The sequence below is a fragment of the Arabidopsis lyrata genome (genome assembly GCF_000004255.2).
Source record: "Arabidopsis lyrata subsp. lyrata unplaced genomic scaffold ARALYscaffold_6, whole genome shotgun sequence".
Taxonomy (NCBI): domain Eukaryota; kingdom Viridiplantae; phylum Streptophyta; class Magnoliopsida; order Brassicales; family Brassicaceae; genus Arabidopsis; species Arabidopsis lyrata.
The window spans coordinates 7,779,367-7,795,416 of NW_003302550.1; the positions used below are offsets into that span (position 1 = coordinate 7,779,367).

The 16,050-nt window shown below is 35.9% G+C and overlaps 5 protein-coding genes across 5 annotated transcripts; 2 read left to right on the plus strand and 3 right to left on the minus strand.

The window, feature by feature from the left end:
* Positions 1 to 1,662: 1,662 nt before the first annotated feature.
* LOC9307896 (E3 ubiquitin-protein ligase MIEL1) lies at positions 1,663 to 4,635 on the plus strand. Its single transcript, XM_002871781.2, has 12 exons — positions 1,663 to 2,228; positions 2,555 to 2,642; positions 2,739 to 2,795; positions 2,884 to 2,916; positions 3,028 to 3,105; positions 3,193 to 3,236; positions 3,330 to 3,370; positions 3,470 to 3,552; positions 3,648 to 3,739; positions 3,842 to 3,911; positions 4,006 to 4,047; positions 4,175 to 4,635. The coding sequence occupies exons 1-12, from the start codon at positions 2,179 to 2,181 to the stop codon at positions 4,298 to 4,300; spliced, it is 804 nt and encodes a 267-aa protein (XP_002871827.1). The 5' UTR covers positions 1,663 to 2,178; the 3' UTR covers positions 4,301 to 4,635.
* Positions 4,636 to 4,845: 210 nt separating this feature from the next.
* On the minus strand, positions 4,846 to 6,346 carry LOC9307897 (divinyl chlorophyllide a 8-vinyl-reductase, chloroplastic). The gene has a single exon (XM_002873862.2). It carries the CDS (start codon positions 6,181 to 6,183, stop codon positions 4,930 to 4,932), a length of 1,254 nt encoding a protein of 417 aa, XP_002873908.1. The 5' UTR covers positions 6,184 to 6,346; the 3' UTR covers positions 4,846 to 4,929.
* A 97-nt stretch (positions 6,347 to 6,443) lies between these two features.
* On the minus strand, positions 6,444 to 6,948 carry LOC9309976. Its single transcript, XM_002873863.2, has one exon. It carries the CDS (start codon positions 6,739 to 6,741, stop codon positions 6,574 to 6,576), a length of 168 nt encoding a protein of 55 aa, XP_002873909.1. The 5' UTR covers positions 6,742 to 6,948; the 3' UTR covers positions 6,444 to 6,573.
* Positions 6,949 to 9,899: 2,951 nt separating this feature from the next.
* On the plus strand, positions 9,900 to 12,207 carry LOC9309977 (inactive beta-amylase 9). Its single transcript, XM_002871782.2, has 3 exons — positions 9,900 to 10,353; positions 10,612 to 11,094; positions 11,190 to 12,207. Exons 1-3 carry the CDS (start codon positions 10,105 to 10,107, stop codon positions 12,060 to 12,062), a joined length of 1,605 nt encoding a protein of 534 aa, XP_002871828.1. The 5' UTR covers positions 9,900 to 10,104; the 3' UTR covers positions 12,063 to 12,207.
* A 13-nt stretch (positions 12,208 to 12,220) lies between these two features.
* On the minus strand, positions 12,221 to 14,850 carry LOC9307898 (tubby-like F-box protein 11). The gene is made up of 5 exons (XM_002873864.2): positions 14,341 to 14,850; positions 13,980 to 14,067; positions 13,743 to 13,872; positions 13,267 to 13,443; positions 12,221 to 12,873 (listed from the first exon to the last, which is right to left on the minus strand). The coding sequence occupies exons 1-5, from the start codon at positions 14,650 to 14,652 to the stop codon at positions 12,405 to 12,407; spliced, it is 1,176 nt and encodes a 391-aa protein (XP_002873910.1). The 5' UTR covers positions 14,653 to 14,850; the 3' UTR covers positions 12,221 to 12,404.
* Positions 14,851 to 16,050: the final 1,200 nt, after the last annotated feature.

Below are 16,050 nucleotides of genomic sequence, written 5' to 3' on the forward strand. Positions count from 1 at the left end.
TCGAAATACAAACAAAAGATGAATCATAGAGCAATTTCAACAAATCGATCTAGAGCTGAGCTAATAATTCTGCAATTAGATCTACCATTGAAAAAGAACAGCAACTAAATCGACATCAATCAGATCAGATCTATACATAAATGGGATGAATCACGGCAAAAACTCATTATCAAAAAGAGATTCGAGTGAAGAAGAGAAAGAGAGAGAGACCAGTTTGCATCATCGGAGATCTGAGAAGAAGAAGTTGTCGTCACCACCGGCGAAGAAGACGAAGAACACAAAAAGAAATTAATAAAAAAAATGAGGTTGAAGTCTTGAAGAGCGAACCCAGCTCCTGAGGTTTACAAAACTGACATGCAACCGCCAAACCACATTAACTATCACATAAAGTTTTACAAACCGATAGTATATATTTATATAAACACGTGGGGTTAAAATATAACGCTGTTAAATAATTCTGTTACGTCAAATGACGACTGTTATGTTTTGGGTTCGAAATTACCAAGTTTTTAAAAACGATAGTTTTAAAAGACAATCGAAATTAAATGAGGTATTTTTATTCCAAATTTAAAAACACATGTATTAAACGGCCAAAAAAAATAGATGGTGGTTGTTTCGAGTTTTTTTCCGGTTAAAATCTAACGCCGTTAAATAATTTTGTTACGCTCAGTAACGACTGTTAAGTGTCGGGTTCGAAATTACCAATTTAAAAAAAACGGTAGTTTTAAAAGGCAATCGAAATTAAATGAAGTATTGTTATTCCAAATTTAAAAACACATATATTAAACGGCCAAAAAAAAAATAGATGACGGTTTTTTCGAGTTTTTTCCCCATTTATGTTTTCTTTCTTGCATTTTTTTTGTGTTTTTTTTTTAACGTATGTTTTTTCAACCATGTACTATTTGCAGCCTATGGATGGATATTAAAGCATAATCTTTTTTCCATTTTTTCAGAAATTCATGTGAGTGTGTTTTTATAAATTTTATTTCCATTTTTAATAATCATAAAATGTTATAATGGATAGGTTCGTGGTACCATCACGTGGTCCATGGGCTTGGTGGGGTCAATGTAACTGACTCAAGCAACGAACACTTTAGGTTGTGATTTGTGTGTATCATTATTATAAAGTTCTTAATACATTTGCATGATACTACGATTTAGCATGTTTTGAAATTTTCAGCTAACTACCAAAATCTACCATTTACCATTTTAATTAAATTTGACATCATCCATTTTGATCAAGAAAAAAAAAAGACGTCATCCATATATACCAATACCTAACAAAAGAAATAATAAAATCTAAAACAAAACAAAATGAACTGATAAACAAATCATATACAGAAAAAAAAAAAATTGCACAAAAAAAAAATACAGAAAAAAAAAACAAAAACAAATCATATAAAACTTATATTGGTAATAAACTAAAATCCAAATTTAGCTATAAATTCAGTAATTTAGTCTTTAACACATTAAATTTATATGTATATAGTATATTTTTTTCTTTCACATATGTATATAGTAGAAAATAATGGAGAAAGTGGAAGAAAAATATTTTGAAGAAGATTAAAATAAAGTAGGAGAAGTAAAAAAAAGTACTACTAACTTTAGTAGTCCAATTGGTAAAGAAAAAGGTCATTTATTATCGTTTTACTAATTTTACAACTTACAACAAAAGTAAATGTAGTTAAGAAAGTGTTGGGAAATAAATAGAGATAACGATCTAGAATTATGATTGGTCAATAAATCGGCGCTCTCTGTTACGGTTTGCATCCATGTCATCATCCCATCTTCATCACAACTCTCTTATCTCTCTCTCTTTAATTATTCCCATTTCTTTAAAGCTCTCTCACGAACTCCGGAGCTAACAACATTCACAAAGAGAGAGAGAGAGAAAACAAATAAAGCAAAGAAAAAGATCCAACCTTTTTCTTTCTTTTCTCAGTTCTGCAATTTGAAGAAGATGGAAGAATTTGTTGTTTATCTTCTTCTATAAAAACAAAGACGTGGGGTCTGTTTTCATTTCTGGCCTTGCGATTCCGATAAAACTCTCAGCTTCTCATTCAATCCAAATCCACTTCTCAAACATATATATATATTTTTAGAGAGAGTTTACCTTCTTTTTTCCATCTCTCTCTCTCTCTCCTTCTCTGTCTCTTTGGCTTTTCTCCTCCTGTTCTCATGGAAGCTTCACCCAATGATCGACTTCATTTTGGCAAAATGGGTTTCGGGTAAAAAAAAACAAATCCTCTGTTTTTTACTCTGTTTCTTGAAATCTTTATCCTCTGCTTTGACAGATCTCTTGGTTTCTTGTTTTCACGTTTGGTCCACGACGATGTGTCTCTTGTTCTTATTGATCCGTAGATTCCAAGTATTCTAAGATTTGATTCACAAAGTTTGCTCCTTTTTCCGTTTCTGATTCATGGGTTTTCATCTGTTAAAACAACCGATTCGTTTCTTTACTCCAAATCATAGATCTGTCTCGATCCACAAAAAATTGTAATCCATTGAACTGATTCTGATCCATGTAGATCCGTTTCTCTTCTATGTGTATTAGGTGTAAGCATTACAAGAGGAGATGCCAAATCAGAGCTCCATGTTGCAACGAAGTCTTCGATTGTCGCCATTGTCACAACGAGAGCACTGTATTTATATTCTCAATTCATCTTCTTAATTACTTTTCCCTTAATTCCTTATTAAAACTAAACACTCTTTTTTTGTTACTCTGTATTGTGTTTCAGAGCACATTGCGCAATATCTACGACCGTCACGATCTTGTTCGTCAAGACGTTAAACAAGTATGATCCTTCTTAATAGAATTATGTTATCTTAGTAAGTTTGCATTTTTACTAATTTGTTGCATCTCTTGGCTTCTTTTTTTGGCAGGTGATTTGTTCTGTTTGCGATACAGAGCAGCCGGTAATTCCCATCACTGTAGTTTGGACTGTCTTATGAGCTGTGATGATCATTGATCACTCGCTTATTGATGTTTTGGTATAAAATTGAGTTTGTGTCAATGTGTTTTTTCAGGTAGCTGAAGTTTGTTCGAATTGTGGTGTCAACATGGGAGAATATTTTTGCAACATCTGCAAATTCTATGATGATGATGTAAACAACTTTGGTTTTACACCTGTTTGAATCTTTTCCTTCTTTGTATCTGATTATGATTATTTGCTCCTATTTGTCTTGTTTCAGACTGAAAAACAACAGTTCCATTGCGATGAGTGTGGAATTTGCAGGTGAGAATCTTTCTTCATACAATGTTATAGTGGTGATTCGTTTGTAGTTGTGTAATGATTGTTTTGTTGACATTTCATTTCTGTGTGTTGCAGAGTTGGTGGGCGTGAGAATTTCTTCCATTGCAAGAAGTGTGGTAAACGCAAAAAAAACAACAAAGTTTTCTTATGCTCAGTTTCAGACTAACACAATCATGTGTCGTTGACTCGTGAAATTATCCATTACTTGCTTTTAGGATCTTGTTATGCGGTTGGTCTGCGCAACAACCATCGCTGCGTTGAGAATTCAATGCGTCATCACTGTCCCATTTGTTACGAGGTATGTGTGTTAAGGCAAAACTTTATCAAGAACAAGTGAAAATTTTCAGCAAAACGTATCGCGGTTTTAGCTAACTGCGTGCGCGTGAAATGCAGTACCTTTTTGACTCTCTAAAGGACACAAATGTGATGAAATGCGGGCACACAATGCACTTAGAATGCTACAACGAGATGATCAAACGTGACAAGTAATTTAAACATTTCCCTGTGGTTATGTCTCTTTCAACCAGAAAGTTGGTTTCTTCTTTTGGTTGATTGTGATGGTTTGAAAATGTGTGAATTTTGAGTAGGTTTTGTTGTCCGATTTGCTCGAGGTCAGTGATTGATATGTCTAAAACATGGCAGAGACTGGATGAAGAGGTTAGTTTAAAATCCATTGTTGAATCTTTTAAGTATGATAGATCTTGCAAATTAGTTGCTGAAGAATACCAAATTGTTTTATTGGTTTCCTTAGATCGAAGCGACTGCTATGCCTTCAGATTACCGCGACAAGAAGGTAATGAAGTTTCTTTCTCTGTCCCTTAAGCTCGATAGTGTTGCAGCGTTAGAGAATCTAACAAAAGAAGAGTAAAGATATACACCAAAGTTGTATACTTTCTAACAAGATTATGTGAAAATCACAGGTTTGGATACTATGCAACGATTGTAACGACACAACAGAAGTGTACTTCCACATAATAGGACAGAAATGTGGACATTGCAGATCTTACAACACACGAGCGATTGCGCCTCCTGTTCTTCCTCAATGACAAAACCAAGATCTTCCCCATGTATTGCCTCCAGAAAGCTAACAAAAGCTTTTTGTTGCAAAAAAACTGAGGCAAAAAGATTGATGATCATAACAAAGAAAAAAAAAGAAAAAGATTGATGATCAATTTGATCATTGGTCACAAAAGCAAAACACACATTTGTCTTCTTCATTTGATTTGTTGTTGTTCTTATACTGTTATATTTTACAATTTGTGTTTGGGTGTTGGCAAGCGAGGATTATGTATAATATACTCCTCTATATATTCTTGATCCAGGAAAAGTTACCTGGATGATATGTTTTCAGGGATTTTTTGAAAACTCAATTGTTTTGCGAGTTTATGTCGAATTATAGGAACAGATAATAGCGGGTGAGAATTGTCATTTAGTAATTTTACATCACGAACAAGCTTCAAGAATTGTCACTGTCTCAATCTCATTTTCCAATTTTTGACACTCTTCTACATCATCTCCTGCTTCTCTCTGCAAAAGATCCATTATATATCTCTGCAATGTGTGGTTTCTTTTTGTTGTTTGAATCAACAAATCTCTCAAATTCACAGGTTTTATATTTATAATCTCATCAGTTACAAACTACACAGCCAAACTCATTTTGCATAAAAATTTCACACTAGAAGAACTGTTCACCGAGTTCTTGACCCGCCATTCCTTCTCTGATCACTTTCGCAAAGAAATCCTCAAGCGTGTCTTTCCCATAACTCGGTGTCTTCTCCTCGCTATACTCTCCAGTCTCTGGATCAAGAATCAACATACTCTCTGCAGCGTAATACCTCCCGATCTTCCCAAACTCAGCAGCCTCTCCAACCGAAGGAAAAATCTTTGCAATAGAATCAAGGACCCCAATCACAAAATCCATAATCTCAATAGGTACTTTCAAGAACTTAGGCTCTCTCCCAAGAATCCTAAACAGAATCTCTCCTTGCTCCAGCGGCGTTAACGCCTTCCCTGGTCCACCAATTGGCAAAACCTGATTGATCTTATTCTCTTCCAACACGCAATCCGCTATAAACGCTGCTAAATCCTGTTCGCTGATCGGTTTACAAGCGCATAGCTTACCATCTCCAAACATCACATAAGGTTTCCCATCTTTCACAATCTCAACTTGACCACCTAAGCTCTTGAAAAAAGCCGTTGGTCTCACAATGCTGTAAGTAAAGCTCGAGTCTTGCTCCTCCGCTAAATCCATCAACTCGGCTTCAAACTTCAGTTTCGCTCTCTGAAACTCCAATAAAGGCTTCTGAACACAAATCGCAGATAGCAACACAAAATGCTTAGCACCAAACTTCTTCCCAGCTACAAGACTATTCTTGGTAGCTTCATAATCAATCTTCCACGAATCTTTAATCCCTCCGTTACGACTAGCGAGACAGGACACAACAACATCAATACCAAACCCTAGATTCTCAATAGATTTCTCAAGAACATCTAACTCAGTAACATCAGAGAAACACACATTGGCGCCTTGTAATTGCTTCAAAGTCTCTTCCTTGTCGTTCTTCCCTCTAATCCCACTCTTCTCTCTCGCAACAGCAATCACATTGAACCCTCTTTTGATCATCTCTTTCACTACGAATCTACCAATGTAACCAGTTGAACCAACCACTAAAACGTTTATATCTTTAGGGCTTTTGTTCCTGAAGGAAGACGATGTAGCGATTTCTGAAATTCCCGAGTCTAGAGAAGAAATTGGTTTGAGTCTCGCTCTTTTAAACTTAAGAGTCTCTGAGGATTCATGGGTTTTGAATGTTGAAGCTAAAGGAGACGACTTTACCTGAAATTGTGAAATAAATTTGGAATCTTTGAAAATGGTTTTGGGTTTTGGTGAGTATGAAGCGAAAACGTTGAAGGAAGAACAAAGTGACATTCTTTGAAATCTCTGTACAATGTTGTTTTGACGATCGGGAAAACTAGTGGGAAAGTGCGAGAAAGTGAAGGAAAATTATTCGAGAGACCGAGCGTGAGGCCATTCTTCTTCATCCTCAAACACAGATAATATAATTTCCACAACAACCCAAGTATTTTACGTTATTTCTTTTTATACCCCAATACTTTCTTAAATGGTAAATTTCGGTGTATATTATGTGATTTAATTATTCTGATCCATATACAATTTGGCCAAAAAAAAGACAAAAACCATATACCGTAATTCATCATCACTAATTAAGAACCAACACATACATACATATATAAAGAGAATCCGAAGAAATCTTTTGTAGAGATGTGATCTGATATATAGATGATTTATACCGGTCGGTCAACGGCACCGGACGACACGGACGGCTGTACGGCGTTCGTTGGAGGTGCAAACGGCCATGACAGAGAGACAAATGACAATAATTAAGACGAGATGTGTTAATAGACTTGAACCATCATCGCCACCACCACCACCACCACCACAACAAGACATACTCATCCCACCCATTCTTCTTGTGTCCTTAAGATCCGATGATGAGTTTATAAGGGAGATGAGATGAGAATTAAAGAGGAAATGAAGTTAGCTGAGAAGGATCCGTCTTTAATGAGTTTTTGATTGGTACTTTGTGTTTTAAAATGGTTTTTTGTTGGACTTGAATCAGCCAACTTCGTGTTTTTATTTACTATGAATGTATAAATATTTTTAAATTGTTGTTAATTTGGTGTGTTGTTCGAAAATGTTAAATGTTCTAGACATATTCTCTCGTCAATGTATAATTAATAGTCGTTGACATGCATGTTGTTATTTAACTAATGTGTTTTCACCTAACCAAAATTACTTGATGTTAAGTTTTTAAAAAGATAACCGGGTGCTTGTCTCCTGGTGGTATAGGAACCTCGGTTGAGGCACCCGCCACCCGGCTTCGAGTCCCGGCCACTGCGCAATTTACCTACGGGGCGCAGCGTCCCAGACCACTAGATCCGAGGGGCCCTTAAGTGGAGGCTTAAAAATCCAAAGAACGCGGGCTTAGGCCCAGTGGGCTAGTCGGATCACAGTGTGGTTTGGACACTGGGTTATCAAAAAAAAAAAAGTTTTTAAAAAGATGAGTTAAGTCTTGTGTGTTTGTTATAGACTTCAAATTGGTATTTTCGGTTATTGAGAAAACATATTTTTGGACTCTATTTATTATGTAGGACTTTTAAGTTTTAAAAGACTACCATACCATATCACATAGCATTGATAAACTGTAAATGACCAATTATTTCTCTCGAATCATGGGTTCAAGTCTCTTCCCTTTGGACCCTTTCTAAGAACATTTTTTTTTCTAATCAGGTTTCTCATAAATTTCCACATAAACAAAAGACTTGCTACAACTTTATAAAGAGATTGCTTAGGACCACTATGTCCAATTGACTAATTCTATGATGACCCTTAGGCACAGTGTCACAACTGTCTTTTAACTAAATTTGAACGTGAATGTGGCTGGAAGAAAAAAAAAAAGAAAAAAGAACGTGAATGTGGCAGACGTGTGGAGCACACAATACACATTCAATTTTAATATATTTGGGCTTGTGTTTACATATTTAAAAGCCCATTTCACCAAATACCTTTTTTTCTTTTTTTTTTTCCTTTTCCAAGTTGTTCTTTATTCTATATCACAAATTAAATAGATTAAGAATTTGGAAAATGTGTGAATCGTATACGCATCGTCAAGTGCAACTGTCAAGTGGCAAGTGGAACAAATTGTTACTTGGTTCCAAATGTTTCAAACTCAAACCCACCTAACACGGACCTAAAGGCCTTTTGTTGGTTCCCAAACGCCGATTTCCTGTTTTAAGTTTTAGTGACACATATAGTGCCACGACGCCTCTTATTGCATATTTTCCTATAATGCGACAATTTTATTTATTTTACTAATTTTATAATATTAAATTGTTTTAAGTATCTCGTTTAAAAAGTCTTGGGAAATAAAACGCTACACCATGTATACTTTAAAGGAATTATTTTGGTTATCAAAGTTCAATATCTTGGGTAATAAACTAATAATAGCTATTTATACCGCAACTTGTAAATTAGATAAATAATTTTTTATTGTGATAAAGAAAATAGATAAGTAATTACCGGTCACTGCGCAATTTACCTACGGGGCGCAGCGTCCCAGACCACCAGATCCGAGGGGCCCTTAAGTGGAGGCTTAAAAATCCAAGGAACGCGGACTTAGGCCCAGTGTGCTAGTCGGATCACAGTATGGTCTGGACACTGGGTTATCAAAAATAATTACCGACGGTATAGTTTCTTTCGTCTCCTTTAATTTGGCATCTCATATCAAGCCCATATACATTGAAATTTCTCTAAGAAATCAATGCAGAAAATCCACAACATGTACACTCAGTTTATATATTTTTAAACTAGAAATGATAAAAACCAGTAACCACATATAGATATTAGAGACGCAGAGATAGATAGAGGATGTGGTCGATAAACAAATCAATAGTTGCAGACTTGCAGCTTCACAGTACTAGAGAGAATCTAAAGGAACATAATTGCATGGACCTGACTCAGCATGGATTTTCTTAACCTCCCATGTTACGACACGTGTACACCTGTCTGAACCAGTACGTTCGTTTAAAAGATCCACATCTTCGTCAATGACAAGTTGACATGACGTGGCTTTTCTCATTACCACGTTGGTTTCTCGGTACAATACAAATGTTATCCACTTACTGTTTCCGTTTTTAACGTAACATCAATTTTCAAACAACCTATGAATATGATTGTGTTTTTCCATTTGATGCATGGAGATAATTGGTTGTTCCTTAGCTCTAGCCAACTGGCCAAGCCCATCACAATAATTGGCAAGCAAATCATTCACAAAAATAATTTAAATAATTATTTAATATATTTAGTATATCATTCACCAATCAGAACGTTTCTAGATATTGTTCGTTGAACCTTGCAATCATAGGTTTATTCGGTTAACTTGGATAAGATTCCAATCGTCTCGATATTCTAACTATTATTCCTAACAGATTGGCAAAAATTATGATGGTAATAATGCAAATGAATATAGATGATAGGAGAATAATCAGTTGAATAAAATAAAATAAAATTTACCACCCATAATTACTAATTAGAGGTTGCCTTAAGTGTTTAAATAGTTGACTATTTTCTTAATGAATTGTATAAATTTATAAATTTTAAGAGAAAAATCAAAAATGTTATTACAAAATATCATATATCCACAAAAACTTCAAATCGTTTGTTTGAACCAATGAAATCCTCCTTTTTCCAATTTCGCGATATTAAAACCGAGCATTTTAATTGTTCCATGATAAATTTGTATTGTCGTTTTTCTCGATTGAACACTATACCACTAGAAATACTTATGAAGTTTTTGAAAACGATACTATTATGTATCCTCTCCGTTGAAGAAAAAACGAAGATTTAATTTCCTTTCATTCCGTGGTCACACACTTGAAGATTAGTATTGTCATTAAATGCAAAAAAAAAAATGAAAAGTGAAAATTTAAGCGGCTACAAGTATGGAAGCATTGTGGTGACGACACGTGTAAAGTCCAAATAGGCAACGTTTATCCACTACCTTTCATCTCGTAGACCCCACATAAGCAAGAAGATTAACGTTTCCCTTTTTTTTTTTCTTATATAAACCAAATCCATAATCCTCACGATATCCATAATCCTAAAGCTAAAAGCTTCTTTGGTTCTTTTTACTCAAATTTCAAAACGCTTTTTTTTTGCGATTTAACGTAATCCATTTTTATCTTCTGCTATAATTTTGGGTCTTTTTTTTGGTTGATTTGGATAAAATCATAATCTCCTCTTCGATTTTTGTATCGATCTTTTTGTGAAATGGAAGTTTCAGTGATTGGAAATCCTCAAGCGAGGATCTTCAGAGCAGAATTAGCTTACAGAGAGCTCGGATTTAGATTTGGCTCCGTTGTAATCTCCGGTGAATCGAGAAATAGGGTTACTTTCTGCAACCAAGGCTCTAAATGGAAGGAGATCGCGATTCGTTGCTCTCACAGATCTGTCAAATGTGAAGCCATCGTCTCCGATGACGCTCCTCCGTTTCTCAATTCCACTTCAAAATCTAAATCGGTAAATAACCCTCTCTTCTCTCCTCCTTCGATTTGCTATTGTTCTTAAACTTTATACGAAATCAAAATTCAATCATTTTCTGGAAAATCTGCAGAAATCGAAGAAAAAAAAATCTCTTTTTTCTTTCCCGTGAGTGTTTAGGTGATACTAATTCAGATTAGAGTCTATTGAACATAGAAACTTAAGAAAGACTTAATCTTTTTTCCTATTGATTATCGAATTCTGAAATAAGTTTTCATTTTTATTCTTTGTTTGCAGCTCGAGAGTGTCAAATTATTCGTTGGGCTTCCACTGGACACAGTTTCAGACTGCAATAACGTGAATCACTTGAAAGCCATCACAGCTGGGCTCAAAGCTTTGAAGCTACTTGGTGTACAAGGCATTGAGTTACCAATTTTCTGGGGAGTTGTTGAGAAAGAAGCTGTTGGGAGATATGAATGGTCAGGGTACTTGGCAGTAGCTGAGATTGTTAAGAAAGTGGGACTTAAGCTTCATGCTTCACTCTCTTTCCACGGATCGAAACATCCGGAGATAGGTCTTCCTGATTGGGTGGCAAAGATCGGTGAAGCTGAACCTGGGATATATTTTACAGATAGATATGGACAACAGTACAAAGATTGTTTGTCGTTTGCAGTTGATGATGTTCCTGTTCTTCATGGGAAGACTCCTATGGAGGTGTACAGAGGTTTCTGCGATAGCTTCAAGTCTGCATTTTCAGATTACATGGGCAACACAATCACGGTATGATGTCATATCATCTTTGTTTTGCACTTACATTCTGAGTTTAATATCTACTCTGGTTTTTAGTTCCTGATTTTTTGCACATTGTTTTGCAGGGAATCACATTAGGTTTGGGACCAGACGGTGAGCTAAGATATCCTTCTCATCAACAAGATGTCAAGTGCTCTGGCGCGGGAGAATTTCAGTGTTACGACAAACACATGCTTACCGCTCTCAAAGCCTACGCTGAATCCACTGGAAACCCTCTTTGGGGTCTCGGTGGTCCACACGATGCTCCTGCTTACGATCAGCAGCCTAATTCCTCCTCATTCTTCTCAGACGGCGGGTCCTGGGAATCTCAGTACGGCGATTTCTTCTTGTCTTGGTATTCGTCTCTTCTCACCTCTCACGCAGACCGAGTCCTCTCTGTTACTTCATCTGCATTTAGCGGGATTGGAGTGCCTCTATGTGGGAAGCTACCTCTCTTACACCAATGGCACAAGCTAAGATCTCAGCCTTCTGAGTTAACAGCTGGATTCTACAGCTCTAATGGTCAAGACAGGTACGAGGCTATTGCAGAGATCTTTGCAAAGAACTCTTGTAGAGTGATAATACCGGGAATGGATCTATCTGACGAACATCAATCACCTGAATCTCTCTCGAGCCCCGAGTCATTACTTGCCCACATCAAAGCATCCTGCAAGAAACAAGGAGTCGTTGTTTCAGGGCAAAACTCGTCCACCCCGCTGCCTGGTGGGTTTGAGAGGATCGTTGAGAATCTGAAGGATGAGAATGTAGGAATTGATCTGTTCACTTACCAGAGAATGGGAGCACTCTTCTTCTCTCCAGAGCATTTCCATGCTTTCACAGTCTTTGTCCGGAACCTGAGCCAATTCGAGTTGTCCTCGGACGATAAAGCAGCAGATGTTGAAGACGAGACAGTGAGCATAGGTTCAGGCACTGGTGCACCTAGTTTGCAAACCGCTTAATGAAATGTAAAATCGTATTTTTATGTAAATAAGAAAAGTCTCCTGTTGTTTTAGCATTTATATAGATTGTCATATTACTGTAATTGCAACCATGTCTTCACAAAACTTAAATCCTGAAGCTTAAGACAGAGAGATCTTGTTTGTATGATGGCACAATATAGCAATAGAGTTGATGTTATTGCAAGATCGCAAATTACAAAAATGCTACAAAACAAAAGGAACTGTGACATCATCAAATACAAGACAACGATTCGTTGTTTTCTTAAAAGAACACAATTTACAGAAGGCTACAAATTGCTCTTAAAAGAAAAATACAGGGATATCTTAACAAAGTCTTATAAATCATTCACAAGCGATTCTAGTCTCAAAGCTGCTCAAGCAAATGGCAAAAGCCTGGAAAGCTGAGATCGGGTATCCATAATCCATCGTGAACATATCTTTCCCGACTTTCCCAAACTGCAATATAATCCGCTCGTTCTGCCTCTCTGGTGACAATCCCGTCCCACCGCCACCGCTAGCTGCTGCCGCTGCCACGAGCTGAAAGTTCTTCACTGATGCTACTGTGACACGGCCATGGAAATTCAAGCACCAGCAACGTAGCTGCTCGTGCCACCGTGGTGTCTTGTTGCTCAACACTAATGGTGTTTCTTTCAGGTGGCTTGAGCTGCAGCGTAAAGGTTTTGATTGAGACCTGGAGAAAGTTGACCGAGTACCGAGGAAGGGAAACTCTGATGGTTCTGAAGCTACTCCTTGGGACTCCATTGCGTTTGTAGGTATTGTGTCCATTACACATTGCATCTTTCTTGGTCCCCTATCAGTGCCATCAAGAGATTACAAATCAGATTTGATTGAAATCATAGGTTACCTATCCGGTTTAAGCAAAACAAAATGGAAGTTTGGAACCAAAGATACATCATGCAAATTAACTCATTAAAACCTAAATTCTTTGAAAAATCTTCCAAAAAGCAAAGATATATATTATTCTAAAACTGAAGTGGATGCTATAAGTTTCTATATTTCATAATTTTTTGAAATTTCCAAAAGGGAAATTTCCGTACCAATTTCAGCAACTCTCAAGAATCTATAATTTTGATTTTTAAAACTACGACTAGTCTACCGGAGACCAAAGAGATGTTGAAGAAAAGTAATTAAGTTGAGACAGAATTTTTCGAATTGGAAAATTAAATCTGAAAATAATCATTACCGGGATCCTAAGACATTCAGCTCGTATGTGATATGAGCAACAGGGTAACTTCCAAGAGGAACTTTTGGTGAAACTTTTGCGGGATTAGAAGATCGGCTCTTTCTCAACTTTGCGGCTCCCGTTGAAGGCAGCAGATTTCCATCAAAGACGGTGAATTTGGTTCCCAGGAAGTTCGATCTTCGACAAGTTTAGAAAGAGCAACATATCAACAAGAGTTTCGATAGAAAAAGCAAATTACAAACATGCAAAGCACCTTTAGTGAAACTGCATTTAGTTTACTAAATCATGTTAAGTACTTCTAATCCATCAATGCCAAGCTCAAAATGCTAATAATCCAATAACACTCTTAATCAATACTAGAAATTTGAAACCTTTTTAGTACACTCTCACACAAATTTGGAATTCCAATAGGTTAAAACTAGTAACCAATGTGTCATATTTAATGAAATAGAGCTAGTTTGATCATATATACACACCTCACTTTGCCAACATACGCTTGGCTTCTCCGCGACATATCATCAGAACGTAGAGAGATAATGTAATCAGTACAAGTTGTGTGCTTCAACTTACACGCAGCAAGCAGAAACTTCCCATCATCCGTTAAAGCTACAAGAACACACAAAAAGAAAACAGAAACACGAGATAAGAAAACAGACTCCAAATAGATATTGTTTGTTTCTCTAAGAACATGCTAAACAAAGATTGATGCTCACAGTTGGTTAATCCGAGATAAAGATGATATGATTGCGTAATTCGATTACGTTTGATAAAGCATTGAACCAGAGAATCCCTTGGACCAGGCTGCAAAAAAAGTTACACCAACAAACAAACATTTTAGAAGGACTACACAGTAATCAAACTTATACAACAATCAATCAAATGATCTTATATCTCTTGTTTCATAAATCAATATCATAGTTTAAGAGCCTCTCTGAGTTTAAGAGCAAATACAAATGCAAACGCAGCGTTTTCAAAACTCAGTCTTGAAGATTTTGAAAATGATCAATAAAAATCGCAACTTTATGTCTTAATTCGATCGCAATGGACAGGGAAAGAGATAAATAGAATTTGAACCTGCTTGAGAGAGATGGGGAAAGTCAACTTAGAAGAGATCTCAGGGACAGCGACGGTTTCGTTCACAAGTAGCCGCCAGCCACGGCAAACGCCGGCACAAGCCACCACGCTGCGTCGTGACGGCCATCCACCACCGTCCGCTGCCTCAACACGAATCAGAATCTCTCTAAGAAGCTCTTCAGGGATATCTGACCAGCGATAATCTTGCGATGACCCAGGAGTGGAATCGGCAGCTGCGGCGGCGGCGGCAAGGTCGTGGACCACACGATGTGGCCTCGAACGCATCTCAAGGATTAAGCTACGTAAGGTCATACGACTTGTGGGGATACTTAAAGGATGGGTTTTTAGATGATGATCGATCGGGTTTTAGGTGGAAGAAGGAGAAGTGGTGGTGGTGCTGTTGTTGAGAATAACGAAGTAGATTGATTGATTTCAACAATTATTGAGATCAACGTTTTATTACATTCTAAGAAAATTTTGTTTTTTTGCATTTTTTTGGTTCTTAAATAGGTAAATATTATTATACCAGTCGGCAAAAAAGGTACATTATAAAAACAAAAAAAAAAAAAAACTTTTAACTTTACTTGAAATTGTTTATTTTTTGTTGATGTTGAATCATCTTCATAAATCCATAAAATGACAGAAACAACATCTATTCTTCTGTTCCAACTGACGACATTTATGCATTTAATTAATGTAATTTGTTTCAAACAAATTTTATCTGATAACAAAATGTAGGAAAGCATGACTATATATATTATTTCAGTTTAAATATTATGTTACCAATACCATTAGGAAAAATACAATTATGGTAGTTAAGAAATTAATAAAACCAACGATGGCTGAGAAAATGGGTGGGTTGGATAAGATAACGCTTATAATAGGAACACAATATTTAAAATTAAAATATATTAGTTAGAATTAGAAATATTTGTGTCGACAAATTTTTTTTAAGTTCGATTTACCTTAAAAAGAAATCATATCACATAAAATACTATCAGAATTATTTTTATTTTTACAAAAAAATCGAATTTTTGTATTTGATTAAAATACGTACATACTAAAAAAAAAGACAACTCATGTGGGCTATATAATAAATTATACAAAAAGTATATATATTAGTATATGAGAAGGTTTATGGTCCACTTAAAAATATCTAACCATCATTCACGGCCCTAACCAGTACATAGTAGGCCATGCTCTCGATTTCATTTGGTCCCTTCCTATTTATTAACCTTCAATGTCATTCCTTTTCTTTTGTGTAGCAATCTCGATTCGACTATTATTAGATCATGGAGAAGAATTAAAAGAGATCTAAGAAGTAATTAACAAAAGCTATACAAATCGAGGGGGTGTTTAAGTTCTTACCCCTTCCCTATACTTGTGTACTTTGACTTCTAAATAACATTCCATCCGTATATCTGTCTGCTTTACATTCCTTAAGTAAATAACATTAGGCCAAAAAAAAAACAGAATTTTAAACTTTAAACAAATTTCTACAACAACTGAACAAGTACTACTTTTTTTTTGTTGAAGTTTTAAACATGTAAAAGGGTAAATAACAATCAGAAACCAAAACTTATCAAACACTATATATTTTTTGAACACAATATATTCATATCCATAGACATTCGAGACAAAAAAAATTACATTAACCATTGTAATAACACATATCTATGATTCATTAACCATATTTAGAATCTTAGATCA